Consider the following 17122-nt stretch of genomic DNA (forward strand, 5'->3'; position numbering starts at 1 on the left):
TGATTGATCTTTTATTTTCGGGCATTGAATTGACCTTTTCTAGTGAATCTTTGAGATGCGCTTTAATTTGATTGATTAGGGCCTCACCCTTGTAAAAAATTTTCACTTTAACTAAATGACCTCAGAACATTTCTCGAGCAAATAGGCTAAGACTAGAAGAAATAAAAGCCACTCAAATTCAGAGGAATGAGTTTGACATAAATATAAATTAAACCTTTTATAATCATCAAGATTCCATATCGGAGGAACACATTTCCTTAACATGCCAAGGTGCAAAAGAACTCGGAAAATTTGACTCGGTAATTACAATACAATTATCCGCAACTCTGATCTATTATCGTCAGCATAATTTCTTCATTCTTATGTCCATTTTTCAGGGAAATTGGGGTGATCTGAAAGCTGCAAGCTTTATAATTCATCCTTTGTTGCTTGAACTGGAGCTGAATTTTCGCTACCTTCCCCAGCTTTCATTCTTTTGTTTATAAATGACGCCCAATCTTTTGAGCTTGATTTAGTGGAGAGTTTGATCTGTGCAACCAGTGGGATTCAATCATACAAGAAGAATGGAAGTAATAAAATTTCAGATTTTATTCTCTTTTCCTTTCGATTGGTGACGTTGAAACTTACCGGATTCATTTTATCACCAGAAGGGTAAAACAAGAGAGTTGGGTAATCATCTATCTGCAAGAAATAATCAGTCAAAGAATATTATCTCTTTCTTTCTTGACCTCATAATAATTTATAAATAACAATAATAGTAATGATAACCACAGTAGTAGTTATAACTATTACTATGATGGTCACTGTTGCCATTGTATTCTTCATCAAAATCAAGTGAATTTTCGAGAAGCTATTCATCAAATGAGTATCAGGTCAATCCAGATAATCTTTATTATTTTTTAAAAAAAGATGATGTGAACTTTAATATGAACCAAGTAAGGTATTTTGATCAATTTTTTGAGAACCCAAAGGTCGTGAGATTGTAGCAAAAAGATCAACTTTGGTTCGGAATGATCCTAGTAAAGCTTAGATGTTTCCAATCGTAAGACTGGAGCGGACCAGCTGCTATGACCCGTTGGTCTAAGAACTGCTCCGCTCTGATCCCGGAATAGGAAATCAGTCAAACCAGTATGAGCCGACCAGTTCAACCAGTTGGACTGACTGGGTCCAACAGTTGTTGACTGCTCCAGACCAATTTTTTATATTCATTAAGTTTCTTATTTATATTTTCCAAACCAGTCTGACAGGTGAACTGTGTGGCCCATCGGTTTCAACCTGATTAGTGCTGTCACCAGTTTGATGACTGGTCTGCTTTTGATAACATTGAATAGTTCTGTTTATTGTTACCTAAACAACCAACTACTTTAATGCAATACCTGCAATTTTGGATGTTCATTTGCAGAAGCATCTATCCTTGCAAAGAGAAGCTTGTCTTGTAATCTTTTGAAGTGCTTTGCCAGCTTCTCAATTTTCTTGCTTGTCGCCTCACAGTTTGCACACCAAGGTGTATACACCTTCCATTATCCCATGGCCAAAAATAAGTTAACATGCATGGTGCACACACACACGCACAGAGAGAGAGAGAGAGAGATTAGCACAATTGAACATTTCTGTATATGAGTACTGATATCTCTGTGTACACATAATGCCCACTGTTTTATGAGAGTTTAAAAAATCACAAGGAAACATGGGTAAGAGATCAACCTCTAACAGGACATTCTCAGTGCTGCTCAACACTATAGCATCAAATGTTTTCCCCACAACTTTTTGGATCAATTCCTCCTGCAAATTTGACAATAACACTGAAGTTAGCCACCATAGAATTGCATAATGAGAATCAATAGATGAAGGCGTAGTTGCTGTTTCAATTTTAAAAAATTGGTGAAAAGAAAGAAATTAAAAAGAGAGACTACTAAAATAAAATAAACGACAGAGAAGAAAGGGACTCACACTTCTTGGTACAGGAGGCTCTGATTTGAAGTAGGGTGGAAGAGTACTATTAACCAGCCCAAAGCAAAAGCCCTGCAAGAACTCGTAACAAACCAACTCTTAATACTCGAGAATTTGATCCAGGAATTATTCATACGTCAATGAAAATAAACTTTTAGGGAAAATACATATTTTTCTTTTGGTCTATTCATCAGTTATTTCACCGGTAACTCCAAAAAAGCTACTGTTACACAATACTAGTGAAAGTACTATTAGGGATATAAATATACTTTTAAGGGTTTGAATCTTTTGATATATGATAAACATCTCTTTTCACTAGGCAAAAAGAGTAGGTTAGCTTGGTTTGCCTTAATAGGAGACAAACTTCAAGGTCTGAACTTTTAACCTCTACGCTACAAACCAGAGGTGTGTGCCACCAGGCTAAAGCCTAAGGGAATATGATATACATAACCTGGTTACAGAAAAATAACCCTCATCTTTGCAAACTCAACTGTCTCCTACAAGTCCGCTACAACATGTTTACATATCATACTAAACATCGTGTCCCTGCAAATAACAGGAATACTTTGGAGGATGGAGGGTGGGAGAATACTTTTTTTATTTTTTTGTGGGGTGCGGGGGGGGGGGGGGGGGGGGGACCAAACTACACCTGCTGCCTCCAACTAGGGAGAGATAGGTGAGAAGGAGAGTTGGTTTAAGTCTCTTCACAAAACGTTCTCGGTTACTTTTTCTGTTTTTGAATCTCAAAGGCTAGCCTTTTCTGAAAACTTAAGGATATCTTGCAGATTTCGGAAGGGTGAGGTTTGCATAAGGTTGCAACTTTAAACAATCAAAGTAAGGCGCGCCTCTAAATTTTATCAAAAGATGCAATTTTGGTGTCGAAAATTTTTAGGATTATCTTCATCTCTAATTATAAAATTTTAAACTCCAAAAATGGTTCAAATCAAGCAAATCTAAATAAATGCATGAAAAATATTGAAAATGGAAGGTCCAGATAATGTGTTAAAAAATGTACTATTTTTGGGACTTGAAATCCCTTTTTTCTTTATATCTATATATCTCGATGTCAAGATGACCAATTAGATGGTTTTCCAACATCAAAATAGCCTTTTCTGATGGAATTAGTAACACCTTAATTCTACAATTTAAGGTGTCAACTTGATATAAACTTTTTCCCTTTCTAAAACCTAGTGCCTTTGGGGCACTCGTCTTTGAAAACAATGGCATGTTAGTAGTTTCCCTTGTTTCAATGAATAAAGAAAGTCCTACCAGAACTGTAGATGTTACCTCTAGGTTGCTTATGGTCAGATCTGACTCCAACACATATTTGGATCCTGTTCTATAATCAAAAGCCGTTGCCTGTAAAAACAATTGACAAGACAATTAAGATTAGCACACTCAACCACTGTAACTGTTCCATCAAAGTCGAATCTGATATTGTCTTGCAAAAGTACGTAAAATGGTGTAGTTAAAACCATTCACAATTAAACCCTGGCAAAACAAGATCATCTAAACACCTGCAATAAACAAGTGCAGGCTTGTCATCAAATGAGATGTGTTAAATATCCAGTATCCACTGTAAACTTACAATGGGTTCCTCCGGTTCGAGCCCAAATATTGTTAGGATGGGTTTTGCAAGGTCATCCTCAGATGAATCGACATAGATAAACATTATCTGCAGCCCAATAAAAAAGGATATGTATCACTTCATATCCCACAGGAAAATCACACATTACCTCACGACATTATAAACTCAAATATATCATAATCATGGTAGGACAAATACCTTTGACTTGAATTTTCTAGCAACATCCTGAAGAATCCCAAGGAGCTTCTTGAATTCACCAGGCTCGGCAAAGATAAAAACCTGGAGGAAAATGAGGTCACAATGAGATTTATAGTTAAGCCATTGATGCAATGGGTCTTTGTACACATGGTTAATCTTTGTGATTGGAGTCAAACATGTTATGTTACCCAGCAAGAGAACTAAGGAATTTGAGAATATGATAGTCTAATAACTGCAATTCTGGAATACATAAGCATACAGCTCTTGTCTTCTAGCAAAGAAAGTCCTTCCAACTATTCAGTGTTTGGACCATAATAAAGTTTTCCATTAATATTTGAAATAAGGGAATCATGTTACAAAGCAAAAGAACAAAAGAAACAGGATATGATCGTCTAATAACTGAAAATCTGCAAAACTGAGCATGTGCGTCTTGTCTTCCATGATAGTTGTAAGGTTCTTATAGTTAATAGGTGACCATAAAGCATATAATTTAAGAAGCTAGTCACAATATCAAGCACAGAAAGCCGATAACTGACTTATACAATTCTCAAGAGGAGTAAAACAACACCTGACGTTTAAAAGGACTCGAGTAAACTTTGGCAGAATTTAACTCAGTCATCACAGTGACCAATGGGAACTTGTTTGTCTCCACAAACTGCAATATTTTCTCCTCTTTGAACTCATCCTCTGCAAAACCCATAAAACAAGAAACGAAAAATGTCCATTAGTAGTTTAGTACAAATGATAATTTGGAGTACTAGATGCCAAGTCTTAACAAATATATAGTATGCAATAATCAACATGCTAACATCCTAAAATAAACTCTACTAATAAAATTTACAGCACCAACCACTGACAGATACAGTTGATCCTATTGCAGTAAAAGACAAACCACTATGCCAATAGACCCATTATTTTCATTTCCTTTTCTTTTTTCTTTTTTTCATTTTCCTTTCCATTATGATCCCTCTCTTATGGGCTTAAACATAGGAAAGTAGATCAGATGGGAAGGGAACAAAGTGACAGATGAAACGGCAAAACTTCTAGTTCAAAGTAGGCAAAACTTCTAGCTCCAAATTCAGGATGGAGTTTATTGACTCATGATACTAGTCATTTCACTGTATGTGAGACTAAGACACTCTTAGATTCTTATATCTGCATAAATACACAAACATATATACACACTCCATATATGATATGCCCCATGATCGGACATAATCATTTGTACACAAGCATAACTTGCAACTTGTCACCAGTAACCAATATGGGTCCAACCATCGCATATTTGAATGTGACACATGCAATTCATCCATAACTGAAGAACCTAATCTTAGTATATGACTTCCATATCACCCAATATGAATGCACTTACTAGAAAAATGTAATTATACGTCAGTGCATCCTAAAATAACAGGGTAACTTACCCAAACACCAAAGTCATGTTGCCCAAGGCCTAATTCATTATTATTACAATGGATACTCAGAAATGTGCCTGCATAATCCTAGGACAACATGCATTATTTATTACAGCAGATCTAACCAATGAAGAGTAGAATAGAATATGAATCGGTCATTTTCAAACTAATCTTGAAAAAATGCAAGTTCTCAAATAATAATTTCTATGGAGTATAAACACAAGTTTCCTACTGGACCCTTTCGTATAGAAAGCTCACATTTGCAAACTGTCCTAGTTTACAAGTTCTTGCTCATGATTCAACTTAGTCTTAATAAAACAAGTCCCTTTGCTCCCAAACTTCTAGGCCTAAAATACCACCACCTTCCATTACAGCCCACATGCGGGTAGGGCTATTTGGATAATTGCCAAAGGGAAACCTAAAGTGGGAGGTTAGGGATCTTCAAGGTACACTTGCTATTAGTCAATCACTAAATTACTCTTTCCTCAGCTATTACATACTAAATGCAATGTCCTTCCTTTTAGTACGTTTTCATGAAATGCCTGTTCTGCCAACTTGTTAGGACAATGGCTGAAACAAAGCTAGAACTATGTTTGAGAAAATATTTTACAATGAGTATCATGTTGGAACAATTGGCATACAGCAAGATATTCACTATCAAAGAACATTCTACTGGTTAAGCATCCCTACTTCAGATTTCAAACAGAAAAAGTGAAGTAATAGAATAAAGCATAAGTTCATAAAATTATGAAAAGAATTACTTTTAGATAGCACGGGCCAATAAGATACCAACACACTGACGAAATACCAAAAGGATTAAAAACTTAGAAGCAGAAACTCACCAAATGCAACATACTTCTCTGGTTCCCCTTTAACAAAGCCAAGAAAATGATTTCTGGATCCCATATCCGGGTACAGAACTTCGGCCACCTTGACATTGCTAGTTTCAACAAATTGGATTTCATTATCTGCAATGGCTGCTTTCACAAAATCCCCATGATCACTTCCCTAGAAATCATACACAAATCTTAAAACTGCAAAGAATAGATTTTTCCACAATTACTGTGAAATAGTAGATGAATTATCCTATGTCCACATGGTAGTACCATATGAGGAATCTCATATGTAAATATGCATAGATATAACTAAAATCATAACCAATATTATCACATGAACTAAAACTATCACATGACAAATACTAAGATCTTCAGGCACATGCCATGAGAACCTTGAGTAATGGTCTCATGAGAACAATGTGGCAATTATAGCTGTTCAAAATGTTGGAAGCTCTTCAAATGTTGGGAAAATTAAGAAAGAAAAGGCTAAAAAATCCCATTTTCCATGAGATAAGTAAACACATAGAAAACAATAGAAAATTAATGGATTTATATAGAGTATTATGGGAATTTTGAAGGTTCCTGATTAATGGGGAATTCATGCCAAAAGTACGTGGAATTCTGCATTATATCGGCACTTTAAATTCTTTTGGCAATAATGGTTTCTTTCCTATGCTCGAATGTCACGAGCAAACTTGGTTCTTATTTCTAAAGTTCAAGTCCCATACATTGTGATCCCAAGTCGCAATAAATATGATGGGTCCTGAAAATTATAGTGCTTGATTTTATTTATTGTTTTCAAGCTATATGAACTCATAACTATTTAATTATACACTTTGCAAACAATAATAGAAATTCACAGAAATTCGTCAGTAGTTCTCTCAAAGCAAAGTGCTAAACAAAGTTTCATACAACAATGAGAACACATTCGGTTTTTTATCACTAAACAATGAGAAAAAAAATTGTTTTCCATGCCATATAATTGGGGCAAATGACCATGTCACAGCACGCAACCTTCAAGAAACTAAGGCACAACAATGTCTTAAGTTTGGCAGCATAAGCATCAAACCGAAAAGGAAAAAAAAAATCAATTCCCAATTGAGAACTTTTCAACCCCAATCCCCCCACCTCCAAAAATAAAAATAAAATAAAATAAGATAATAGCTATACCTCTAAATCCTCAAATAAACCAACAAGGAACATCTGGTGTTTGGCAATGAATTCTTCAGCCTGAAGAACAGATGATATGTTGATAACTGGCATGCCTGTTCTCTTTCTAACCCAAATCACCATTTCCTCACTGCTTTCCAATTAAAAGGGAAAAATGTATAGCATGAGTCGGAGATTTATTTATTAATATGAACAGCCCAAACTTGAATTCCTAATCTATCATAAGAAAATAGAACTACAAAATCTTGCTTTTTACAATTGAGCACAGAGAGAGAGAGAGAGAGAATATCACCCACCTTGTGAACCCCCCATTATACAATTGAGCACTCCCATTGACAAAGAAGAGCAGGGTGGGAAAGCCCTTGATCCCCAAACTCGAAGCCACTTTTGTGTACCTTTCTGCATCAAGCTTCACAAAAACCACAGGATTCTCCATCTCTCTCATGGTGGTTGCAGCCAAAGAGAAATTGGGCATCAATTCTTGGCTCCTTCCACACCATGGGGCATAACCCAGAAGAAATACATACTCGTTACTATGAACTATTTCATGGGAATTATCATTGTTGAGCTCCATTACGATCTTTTGAGCTCTGCTAACTTTCTCAGGCCCTATTTCCTTTACCTCACTCTGCAACTCCTCTTCCGCTGCCAAAAGCTCTTCGAAGGTCTCAAGATCATTGTCGTATGAAGCATCTTCAGAGCCCATTGTGGAGGTGAAAGAGAATAGAGAAAGTATGAGGAACAAAAAGAAAGACATGAGAATTGGGGAATTAGGGCGAATAAAGAAGATGGGTTTTGAAGCCATGGCTGAACTTGTTGCAGGAGATCTGGACTGTGTGGTTCTATGTGCAAAGGTCAGAACTTTGGATGTGAGTGTAATAGTAGTTTAGAGAGAGAACGAATTGAGAGGTTAAAAAATCCGTCCAGGGGAGAGAGAGAGAGCTTGTTGCAATTCGAAAATGGGTCAAAAAGAAGTTTAGAAAGAGAATGATTGATGGGAAGAGAGAGAGAGAGAGAGAGAGAGAGAGTTAGGGATTTGGTTGCAAAGGTCTGAATTTTACAAATGGTTTAAAGCAATCTAGAGGGATAAGAATTAATGGGTTTAAATTAAGGAAATAACACACAGAGCGTAAGGGGTGGGGGTGTTGTTTTAGGCTGAGATCGTGACTTGATGGCTTTTTAAAAGGAGAGATATAGAGAGAGAGAGAGAGAGAGGTATTTGGCTTCAAAAGTCTGAGCTTTGCAATGGGTTTAAGGCAGTTGAGAGAGAGAGATAGAGAGAGAGAGAGTTGGGGATTTCGCTGCAAAGCTCTGAATTTTGCAAATGGGTTCAAAGCAATCGAAGAGAATAACTTATGGGTTTAAGGCAGTTGAGAACACCGGAGGAGAGAGAGAGAGCACCAGAGAAGAGAAAGTGCGTTTTAGAGAGAGAGTTTTGGGGAGAGAGAGCGCACCACAGAGAGAGAGAGAGAGAGATTTGGACTGTGATCTTGACTTTGAGTTTGGGGGATTTTAAAAGAGGAGAGAGAGAGAGAGAGGGGAAAGAGGAAGGATGACTCATGGATGATGAACAGTTTCAACTTCCCGGGAACACTGAAATACCGTCATACAAGTTTCGGTCCGAGGTTTTCTTAACTTGGACCGAAACTTTCACTTTAAAAAAGAAAAAAGAAAAAAAAGGCATGGTAGATAAACATTGCCTTATTTTTAATGGGTCTAGTTTCTTGCAACCTTAAACAATCCAATTAATAAGTATTTTCAAATTTTATTATAATATATAATTTTTTTATAAAAATTTCTTTAAATTATCTTAAAATCTATTTTCATATCTAAATATAACATTTTAAACTCCAAAAATAATTAATATCAAGTATGTCTATAAATATATGAAAATAGATTGGAAAATAATGGTCGTGATGGTCAGTATTTGGAGATTTTTTGGATATTCCTATTTAAACATTTCTTAAGCGAAGATATTGTTAAAGATTGAATGCAATTTGCAAATTATTTTGTAAAATAATCTATTTGATGAAAGAGGGTGAAATACTTATACAATGAGGGTGAAGTGGCTCCCAATTCTTGGACTGTTGCATTGGTAGGTGATAGACTTTTCAGTACAATTACTGGGCTCTTCTTTTCGACTTTTCAGTGCAGTAAGAAACACAGTTTTGTGTCTAAATCAAGCAGATTACAGGGCCATGGGTACTGCACTTGCAGAGTTTAAGCTGGTTTTGCATCTTTCATGTTGAAATTGATGTCTTTTTTAAGGAAATGCAATATTTCCCATCTTTTATATTGAAATTGATGTGTCCTTTCTTTGAGGAAATGCAATATACTTTTCTTGATAATCCAATTTTTCATGCTCTCACAAAACACATATAGATTAAATGTTGCACAAAATCCGATCTTTCATGTTGAAATTGTATATTGATATGTGTCGACACACAACCAACCAACGGAATTGTATTCATTGAATTGGAAGGTAGGGATTTTTGCTATCCCACACGGATCAAAAGCCCATTGCTATATGTATTTATTATTATACTAATCAAAATTGTGTATCTAGAGTCCTATAATGGAGAGTAAAATCCATAAATGTGTTATGTTTCCCCACCTGTGCATATGCCCCATTAACACAATAAAAAATCGGTTGGTTAGATTTTAAAATGAGATGTTGGTTTTCACCATTAGGATTTATTTACCTAGGGTCGTCTCTTGTTAAAGGGGAGAAAAGAAGAGGGAAGAATCTTTAATTCACGGTTAAGGTTTACTAGCTTGGGTCTCTTGTTAAAGGGAAGAAGAGAAAAAAGAATCAAGGAGGATTTGTAGTTACATCAAGGTTAGAGGGAGAAACACGCAACAAGATGAGAGAGTGTGTTAATTATATAGTTATGCATTTCTTGTTGAGGGAGAGAATTGTATAGAGAAAAATAGACTTTAAAATATATTTTTTAAAATATTAGGGTATTATGAAAAATAAAAAATTGATTTTTTAAAAAAATAAAAGATATTTTTAGGGGTTATGGGAATGGATCTCCAAGAGAGAAAATCTTTATATTGCTCTAGTTATCTTTCCTGTAGCGATCTTGCTGGGAAAAAAGATCCCGGAGAAAAAAATCTCTATATTACTCTTAAAGTTATAGCAAAGAAGATCTCGAAGAGAAAATCTCTGTATTGCTCTCAAGGTTATCTTTCTTAAGTTATCTTTACTGTAACGGTGTTGATCGCTATATTGCTAGTTATCTTTCCTAGATTATCTTTATTGTAGCGGTGTTGATCGCTAAATTGCTCTCAAGGTTATCTTTCTTAAGATTATCTTTACTGGGTTATCTTTCTTAGATTATCTTTACTGTAGTGGTGTTGATCGTTATATTGCTCTCAAGGTTATCTTTCTTAGATTATCTTTACTATAATGGTGTTGATCGTTATATTGCTCTCAAGGTTATCTTTCCTGGATTATCTTTCCTATAGCGGTAGTGGTGTTTACTGTAGCGGTGTTGATCACTATATTGCTCTCAAGGTTATCTTTTCTAAGTTATCTTTCTTGTAGTTGTAGCGGTAGCAGTATTGATCGTTATATTGCTCTCAAGGTTATCTTTCTCATTTAGTCAATCATGTATACGAGGTTATCTTTCTCATTTAGTCAATCATGTATACGAGGTTATCATTCTCATTTAGTCAATCATATATACGAGGTTATCTTTCTCATTTAGTCAATCATGTATACGAGGTTATCTTTCTCATTTAGTCAATCATGTATACGATCTTGAGTGAGATCTCAATCTTTTGATGTTGATCGCTATATTGCTCTCAAGGTTATCTTTTTTGTAGCGGTAGCGATGTTGATCGCTATATTGCTCTCAAGGTTATCTTTTCCATTTAATCCATCATGTACACGATCTTGGGTGAGATCCCAATCTTTGATAGGTTATATTTCTCATTCGCTATATTATTTTCGTACATGATATTGGGTGAGATCCCAATTTTTCCTAAGTTATCTTTCTAATTCACTATATTGCTCTCAAGATTATCTTTCCTAATTTATCTTTTCCATTTAGTCCATCTTTCCTAGTTTATCTTTTCCATTTAGTCAATCATGTACAAGATCTTTATCTTTCCTAGTTTATTTCTTAGTTTATCTTTTTCATTTAGTCAATCATGTACACGATCTTGGATAAAATCCCAATCTTTCCTAGATTATCTTTTCCATTTTAGTCATTTAGATCTTGGCTAAGATCCCGATTCCAAAAGCTAAGAGTTCATAATAACCCTATTTTTTGTAATTAATTTGAAAAACTGTACTTTTATTGAATAAAATTTTATTTTTATTTGACATCCAAACTGACCTTAAAATGTATACAATTGAATTAGTTTTTACTATACTTAAAATGCATAAATTTTCTACTAGGTTGAGTTAGGTTTTACTATACTTAAAATGTATACTTAAAAATATGTACGTCGAATCTAAGATCAATCTAAAACCAAACCGTAAATGGCTCTCTTGATTAGATTCAATCTAAGATCAAACACTAAATGACTCTCTTCATAAAAAGTCCAATCTAAGATCGAGAATGGCTCCCTTGATTAGATTCAATTCTTGATTAGATTCAATCTAAGATCAATATAAGATCAACCAGTGAATGGCTCTCTTGATAAAAAGTCTTGATAAAAAGTCGAATCTAAGACCGTGAATAGCTCTCTTGAATGGCTCTCTTGATAAAAAATAGAGAGTTAGATGGTAAATGGCTCTCTTGATAAAAAATAGAGAGTTAGATGGCACAGAAATGATATTACTTGAGAAAACATAGAAAAGCTCTCTTGATTAGATTTAATCTAAAATCAAACAGTGAATGGCTCTCTCGATAAAAAATAGAGAGCTAGATGGTAAAGATAGGATAAAACTTGAAAAAACATAGAAAGCTTTCCTTAATTTTTACTATACTTAAAATGTATACATTTTGTACTCACGGTTGAGTTAGTTTTTACTATACTTAAAATATATACTTACTTAAAAATATAAGGTTGAGTTAGTTTTTAAGATAATGAGTGGTTAATATAAAATTTTGCATGACATGGGTTAATTAAAGTTAGTTTTTACTATACTTAAAATGTATATTTAAAAATATACGGTCGAGTTAATTTTTAAGATACTTAAATGAGTGGTTAATATAAAATGTTGCAGGAGATGGGTTCGTTTTCAACTGTGCTTCACAGTTGCACTTGTGCTTCACGGTAAAAAAAGGCCCAAAATTGAAAAAAAAAGGTGCGGGAAGTTGAGGTTTTTTTTCTAAATGGAATAAAATTAAGGTATATTTGTGATAATTTCACAAAAGAAAAACAATTTACCGGACTTAATTAAACTTGGATATAAATTTATAATACTAATAAATCCTTTTTTTTTTTTTAAAGGAAATCAAATCAAATCTCAAATCAAAAATAGAACCCCAGATATTCTTATGACATTAGATAAAAACACTAAATAAGATATTTTATAGATGCAAAATAAAATACAAAAACAATTGAGTTTAACCATCAGATAGGAGCGAAAGACAAATAGTAATCACAGGTAACCAGAAAGGCTATCATATGAACTATGCATTTTTATTCATCATTTGGTTAAACTGACCTTAATTAAATTACAAAAAGGAAATTTGCCAATATACACCTCAAAGATTGATTGGATGTTTCATACTAAATCAAAATAATTGGCTAAATTATTACATAGTTATTCTCACACATGTTCTTTGATAAATTTCCAAATACTGCTATAAAAGAATGCTATTCCTAAAAGTTCAAAACTTTTTCTAAAAATCTAATTAATTGATATTTGCCATGAGCCTCAGAAGGAAGGCAGTAGTATGATTGTAATCACCAAAGATTTCAGACATTTAAAAACTTTTCCTCATCATTGTCTCACAACTTAAATACCAAGAAACAAATGTATTATTTTTCTATTAAAAATATCTTTAGGATTTTTCCTAAAATCAATAAACAAAAACCATATATTAAAACAAAAAAAAAATATTATCTAAACATGAACTATTTTTTAAAATTGAAAGAAGTCACCAGAATGAGATTTAGAGAGAGGCCTCATAGAGAAGATTAGTAGTAACATCAATAAGAAATTCAGACATATGCTTGTCATTAAAATTTGTAATCATCGGCCTCCAAATCACATGCAAAAGAAAAATTAATATCAACAAATATTGTTTTAAAGGGAAAACCAAAATAAGTTAAAATAGTAGATAAATATTGGTTGAGAGAGTGAGATTGGTAGAGAGAGAAAATTGAAAAGTGGAGAGAGGACTCAGAATATGGGTAGTGGTATATCAGATTGGTCGGCAAGGCGGATCGCCATTACGACGAACGAGACCTTTCTTTTGGATCATCATCGTCCTCTGGAAAACCCTTTTTAGAGAGAGAAAGAGAGAGAGGTAATGGCCATCATCGCTCTTTCAATTAAAGATGCAGAGGAAGGAGAGGAAAACCCTAAAGAGAAAACAAGAGAGTAGAAGAGGGAAACCCTAAAGGAGAGAGAATCCGCCATTTGAGTGCTTCAGGCCATGGGTTTATATAGATGGGATGACAAGAATTAGGGTTTTCGAGATGACATCTGAACCGTTCATCCAACTCGCAGTTTTTTAGATGAAGATCATCAATTTAAGAAAGTCACATCTGTCCTTTCGTCAAGGGTCAGCATACTGTAATCCTTAGGAGTATATGGATACGCCGACATGAGGCTCATCATCGTCAAATCATGAGATGGACAGCACTGACAATTTTCTTTTTTTTTTCATAGGTTAACTGCCAATATATGTTCCAAAACCGATATTTCATGGCATTAAAACATGAAAATTATAAGCAAAAGGTTATATATCACATCGACAACCATAAGCTTCTTCTTCCCAACTAATTGGATACGCTACACAAATCTTAGTCCAATTATATTCTATTAAAGGTCATATAACATCAACAATGCACCTTACAAATACCGGTCCAATTTATATGAGATGCCTACCTTATACTATACAAATAAAATGCACATTTAAATGTTGTAGGAAAGATGTAGTTTATCTGTCATGAACCTCATAGTGTAAGGGTTAACTCAGTATTCACAAAATAAAATTGGAAAATTGGAATGGTTAATTGGACATAGGCTCAGAAGCGGTTTAATTGGCCTAATCGGTAAACCGGCCGATTCAATCGCTCTAACCAAGCAAGTCCTGGGCAATAAAAAACGTGTTGAAAAAAATACAAAAAAATCTTTTGAAATATGAAAAGCATATAAAGAATGATTAAAACAAAATACATTCAAATGAAGTTGAAAATTAATTAAAAAAATGGATTTTAACAAATCGATTTGTGCCTAGGGGCATTTTTAAATTTTTTTGAAAAAGATAGGAAAGTATGAAAGTGAGTATGAATGGCCATAACAATTTTTAATCTTTAACATAATAGAAAGAATATTAAAAAAAAGGTGCAGTTGGCATACGAATGCATCCGTAGCTGTGGAGGTAAGGTGCACTTTCAAATTTTATCATGGTATACAATTCTGATGTAAAATGTCTCAAAATCTATTTTTATATCTAATTATAAAATTTTAAATTTCAAAAATGGTTAAAATAAAGCAGATCTATAAACATATGAAAATCTTGAAAATGGACAGTATAGATAATATGTTGTAAAATGCACTATTTTTGAAACTTAATATTTTTATTTTTAATGGTCATACATCTCGATGTCAAGATGATCAATCAAAGAGTTTTTCAACATTAAAACTACCTTTTCTGAAGGTTTTTTGAGGTGCATCTGTAGTTCTACATTATAAAGTTGCATCATAAATGAGCTATTGGGGCAGATTGAGGAATTGAGCGCAAGAGTTGACTCGTTGTCTAGTCTGTCAGAGAAGCTCGATGAAATCGATACTCGAGCCTAAACAAAGCTGTTGCGTTGGGTTCTGTAGGTCATGATGTAGGGCCTAACAAGATGAAGCTACCGGAACCACGATATTTTAATGGGAAGCGTGATTCAAAGGAGATTGGAAACTTTCTATTTGATATAAAATTTTTCTTATTAAAAAATACATTACAAATCAAATTCTTTAATTTTGAAAATTTATATATATTGTTTTGAATTTTTTCTTTTTAAGTACCTGTTGATCACCAAAACTGCCCAAAATAATTACCGATTCCAATATAACCAGACAGTTAGCGGTTAGATCGCTCAATTTTTTCAGTTAATTGCATCTTTGGCAGTGTTTTAAAATGCGTCTTACTTTCATTGTTTAAAGTTGCACCCTCGCGTATAGCAACCCGAAACTCCCCTCCTCACTCTCTAACAAGCCAGCGTCCCCAATCACCATGTTAGAAAACAAGGTAATACTTCCAAAAAATATTAGAAAATGTCATTAAGGAAAACTAGACAGTCCACATAATGAGTTAGAAGATACACTATTTTTATGACTTCAAATCTTTTTTATATTTTAAAGGTAATATATCTATACATCCTATTTTGAAATTTGAAATTGTATTTCTCAATTGACTTAGCATTTGAAAACATTTCTGACAGCATATACCCTATTTTAAAGTTTAATTTCCAAACAAACCTAGTGCTTGAAAACATTTATAACAGCATAAAGATTTCACTTAGTATATCTTCTAACTCCGCATATTAACTAACTTTATCTCTTTTGACTGCACCATTTTCACCCAAACAAAAACTGAAAGATACACATGTCTATTCCTTTCTAAACCCCTCTCTCTATAACAAGTTTCTCTCTCCCTCTCTCCTCGTGTTTTTTCCTCAAATCTCTCTATTACCCATCTCTTTTGCTACCCTTTTCTAGAGGGAGAGAGAGAAACTCGTAATTGAGAGCTGAAGCTTCAAAAAAGAATAGATACATGCATCTTTTTCATTTTTGTTTGGGCTAAAAAAAAATGGCCAAAATTTGCTATTTCAAATCCATAATCGTTTGGAATACATTAAATTTAAGAAATTTCTCGCATAGAACACATCCTCTCGAGAATTCAAGGTGCCCCCATATTACAAAGGAAAATAAGTTTGTACAAAGTTGCAACATTAAAATATAGGAAAAACGCACACGTCACAAATATATCAAAAAATGTTTTTTTGATGGTGAAAAACCTTCTAATTGATTTTCTCAATGTTATGATAAAAATGTTTTTTTGATGGTGAAAAACCTTCTAATTGATTTTCTCAATGTTATGATGTACAGATGTAGAAAAAAAAAAAAAGAAAGTTTACAGTGCAAAAAATAGTACATCATGTAAAACATTAACTAAACCGTCCATTCTCATGATTTCTATATGTTTCTAGTTTAAAACCTTACACAAACCACACCCTATTATAAATTATTTTCCTATTATAATGGCATTCACGTTATTTAACTCATATGCTCTAGGTTCTAGCTTGGTTCTAACAAACGGAGTCACGCCAGTTGCAATGGCAATAACCATGACAGTAGTTACCAAAAGAGCTTTCTAAAGAACAACAAAAACAGGAAAAAAAAAAAAAAAAATTTGTTTTTCGGTTGTTTAGAACCTCGGCTCTATATAAATTTTTTCCAACTATTTATCTTTGTTATACTAAGGACTCGGTTTCTTTGAGTCCACGCGCAGATAGAAATGAAGGCCCCTTAATAATTTATTTTTGAAATAGAATTTGATTCTAATTTTTAAAGAATATATAATCTTTAATATGGAGATTATTAATCTATAAAAATACATAATTTTTTAAAACTAGTAATGATATGTTTTGGAGAAAATATTTGAACCGTTGATTTTACTTTTTCTGTGGAGGATTATTATTTACAGGACCCAATTTTGGTAGGCAGCATAGATCTCCAAGCCCGTATAGTAACCATGCAAGCTTGGACACACCAAACAATTTTCCATGTTATAAAGAGATCACAATTACTATTAACCATTAAATGTCATATTTGATGA

The 17122-nt window shown here is 33.7% G+C and overlaps 1 protein-coding gene and 3 non-coding genes across 5 annotated transcripts; all 4 read right to left on the reverse strand.

Annotated features, from left to right (window-relative positions):
* Positions 1-191: 191 nt before the first annotated feature.
* LOC18426585 (protein disulfide isomerase-like 1-5) lies at positions 192-8802 on the reverse strand. 2 transcript variants are annotated; one of them, XM_006833247.4, is made up of 12 exons: positions 7454-8802; positions 7158-7287; positions 5994-6159; positions 4305-4423; positions 3737-3817; positions 3539-3625; positions 3238-3309; positions 1951-2022; positions 1705-1782; positions 1377-1514; positions 628-681; positions 192-528 (listed from the first exon to the last, which is right to left on the reverse strand). In XM_006833247.4, the coding sequence occupies exons 1-12, from the start codon at positions 7960-7962 to the stop codon at positions 409-411; spliced, it is 1626 nt and encodes a 541-aa protein (XP_006833310.1). In that variant the 5' UTR covers positions 7963-8802; the 3' UTR covers positions 192-408. The 2 variants fall into 2 exon arrangements, with proteins under 2 accessions (XP_006833310.1, XP_088722720.1); XM_088866594.1 differs by having other exon boundaries at positions 5994-6128; positions 7454-8644.
* A 3879-nt stretch (positions 8803-12681) lies between these two features.
* On the reverse strand, positions 12682-12778 carry LOC148781886 (small nucleolar RNA snR60/Z15/Z230/Z193/J17). The gene has a single exon (XR_016056730.1). It is a non-coding gene; the product is annotated as a small nucleolar RNA snR60/Z15/Z230/Z193/J17 (small nucleolar RNA).
* A 214-nt stretch (positions 12779-12992) lies between these two features.
* LOC148781887 (small nucleolar RNA U83) lies at positions 12993-13071 on the reverse strand. Its single transcript, XR_016056714.1, has one exon. It is a non-coding gene; the product is annotated as a small nucleolar RNA U83 (small nucleolar RNA).
* A 389-nt stretch (positions 13072-13460) lies between these two features.
* Positions 13461-13554, reverse strand: LOC148781888 (small nucleolar RNA Z43). Its single transcript, XR_016056729.1, has one exon. It is a non-coding gene; the product is annotated as a small nucleolar RNA Z43 (small nucleolar RNA).
* Positions 13555-17122: the final 3568 nt, after the last annotated feature.

Source organism: Amborella trichopoda, chromosome 5 (assembly GCF_054954075.1).
Source record: "Amborella trichopoda isolate Santa Cruz 75 chromosome 5, AtrichopodaSantaCruz75HAP2 v2.0, whole genome shotgun sequence".
NCBI lineage: Eukaryota > Viridiplantae > Streptophyta > Magnoliopsida > Amborellales > Amborellaceae > Amborella > Amborella trichopoda.

What these genes read in the sequence shown, in the direction of transcription:
- LOC18426585 (XM_006833247.4), bottom strand. Translation starts at nt 7,962, where the DNA reads ATGGCTTCAAAACCCATCTTCTTTATTCGCCCTAATTCCCCAATTCTC. An exon ending in GTTTATTTGAGGATTTAGAG is followed by an intron (nt 6,160 to 7,157) that starts GTATAGCTATTA and finishes TATGATTTCTAG; the next exon opens with GGAAGTGATCATGGGGATTT. An exon ending in TGACCATAAGCAACCTAGAG is followed by an intron (nt 2,023 to 3,237) that starts GTAACATCTACA and finishes GAGTTCTTGCAG; the next exon opens with GGCTTTTGCTTTGGGCTGGT.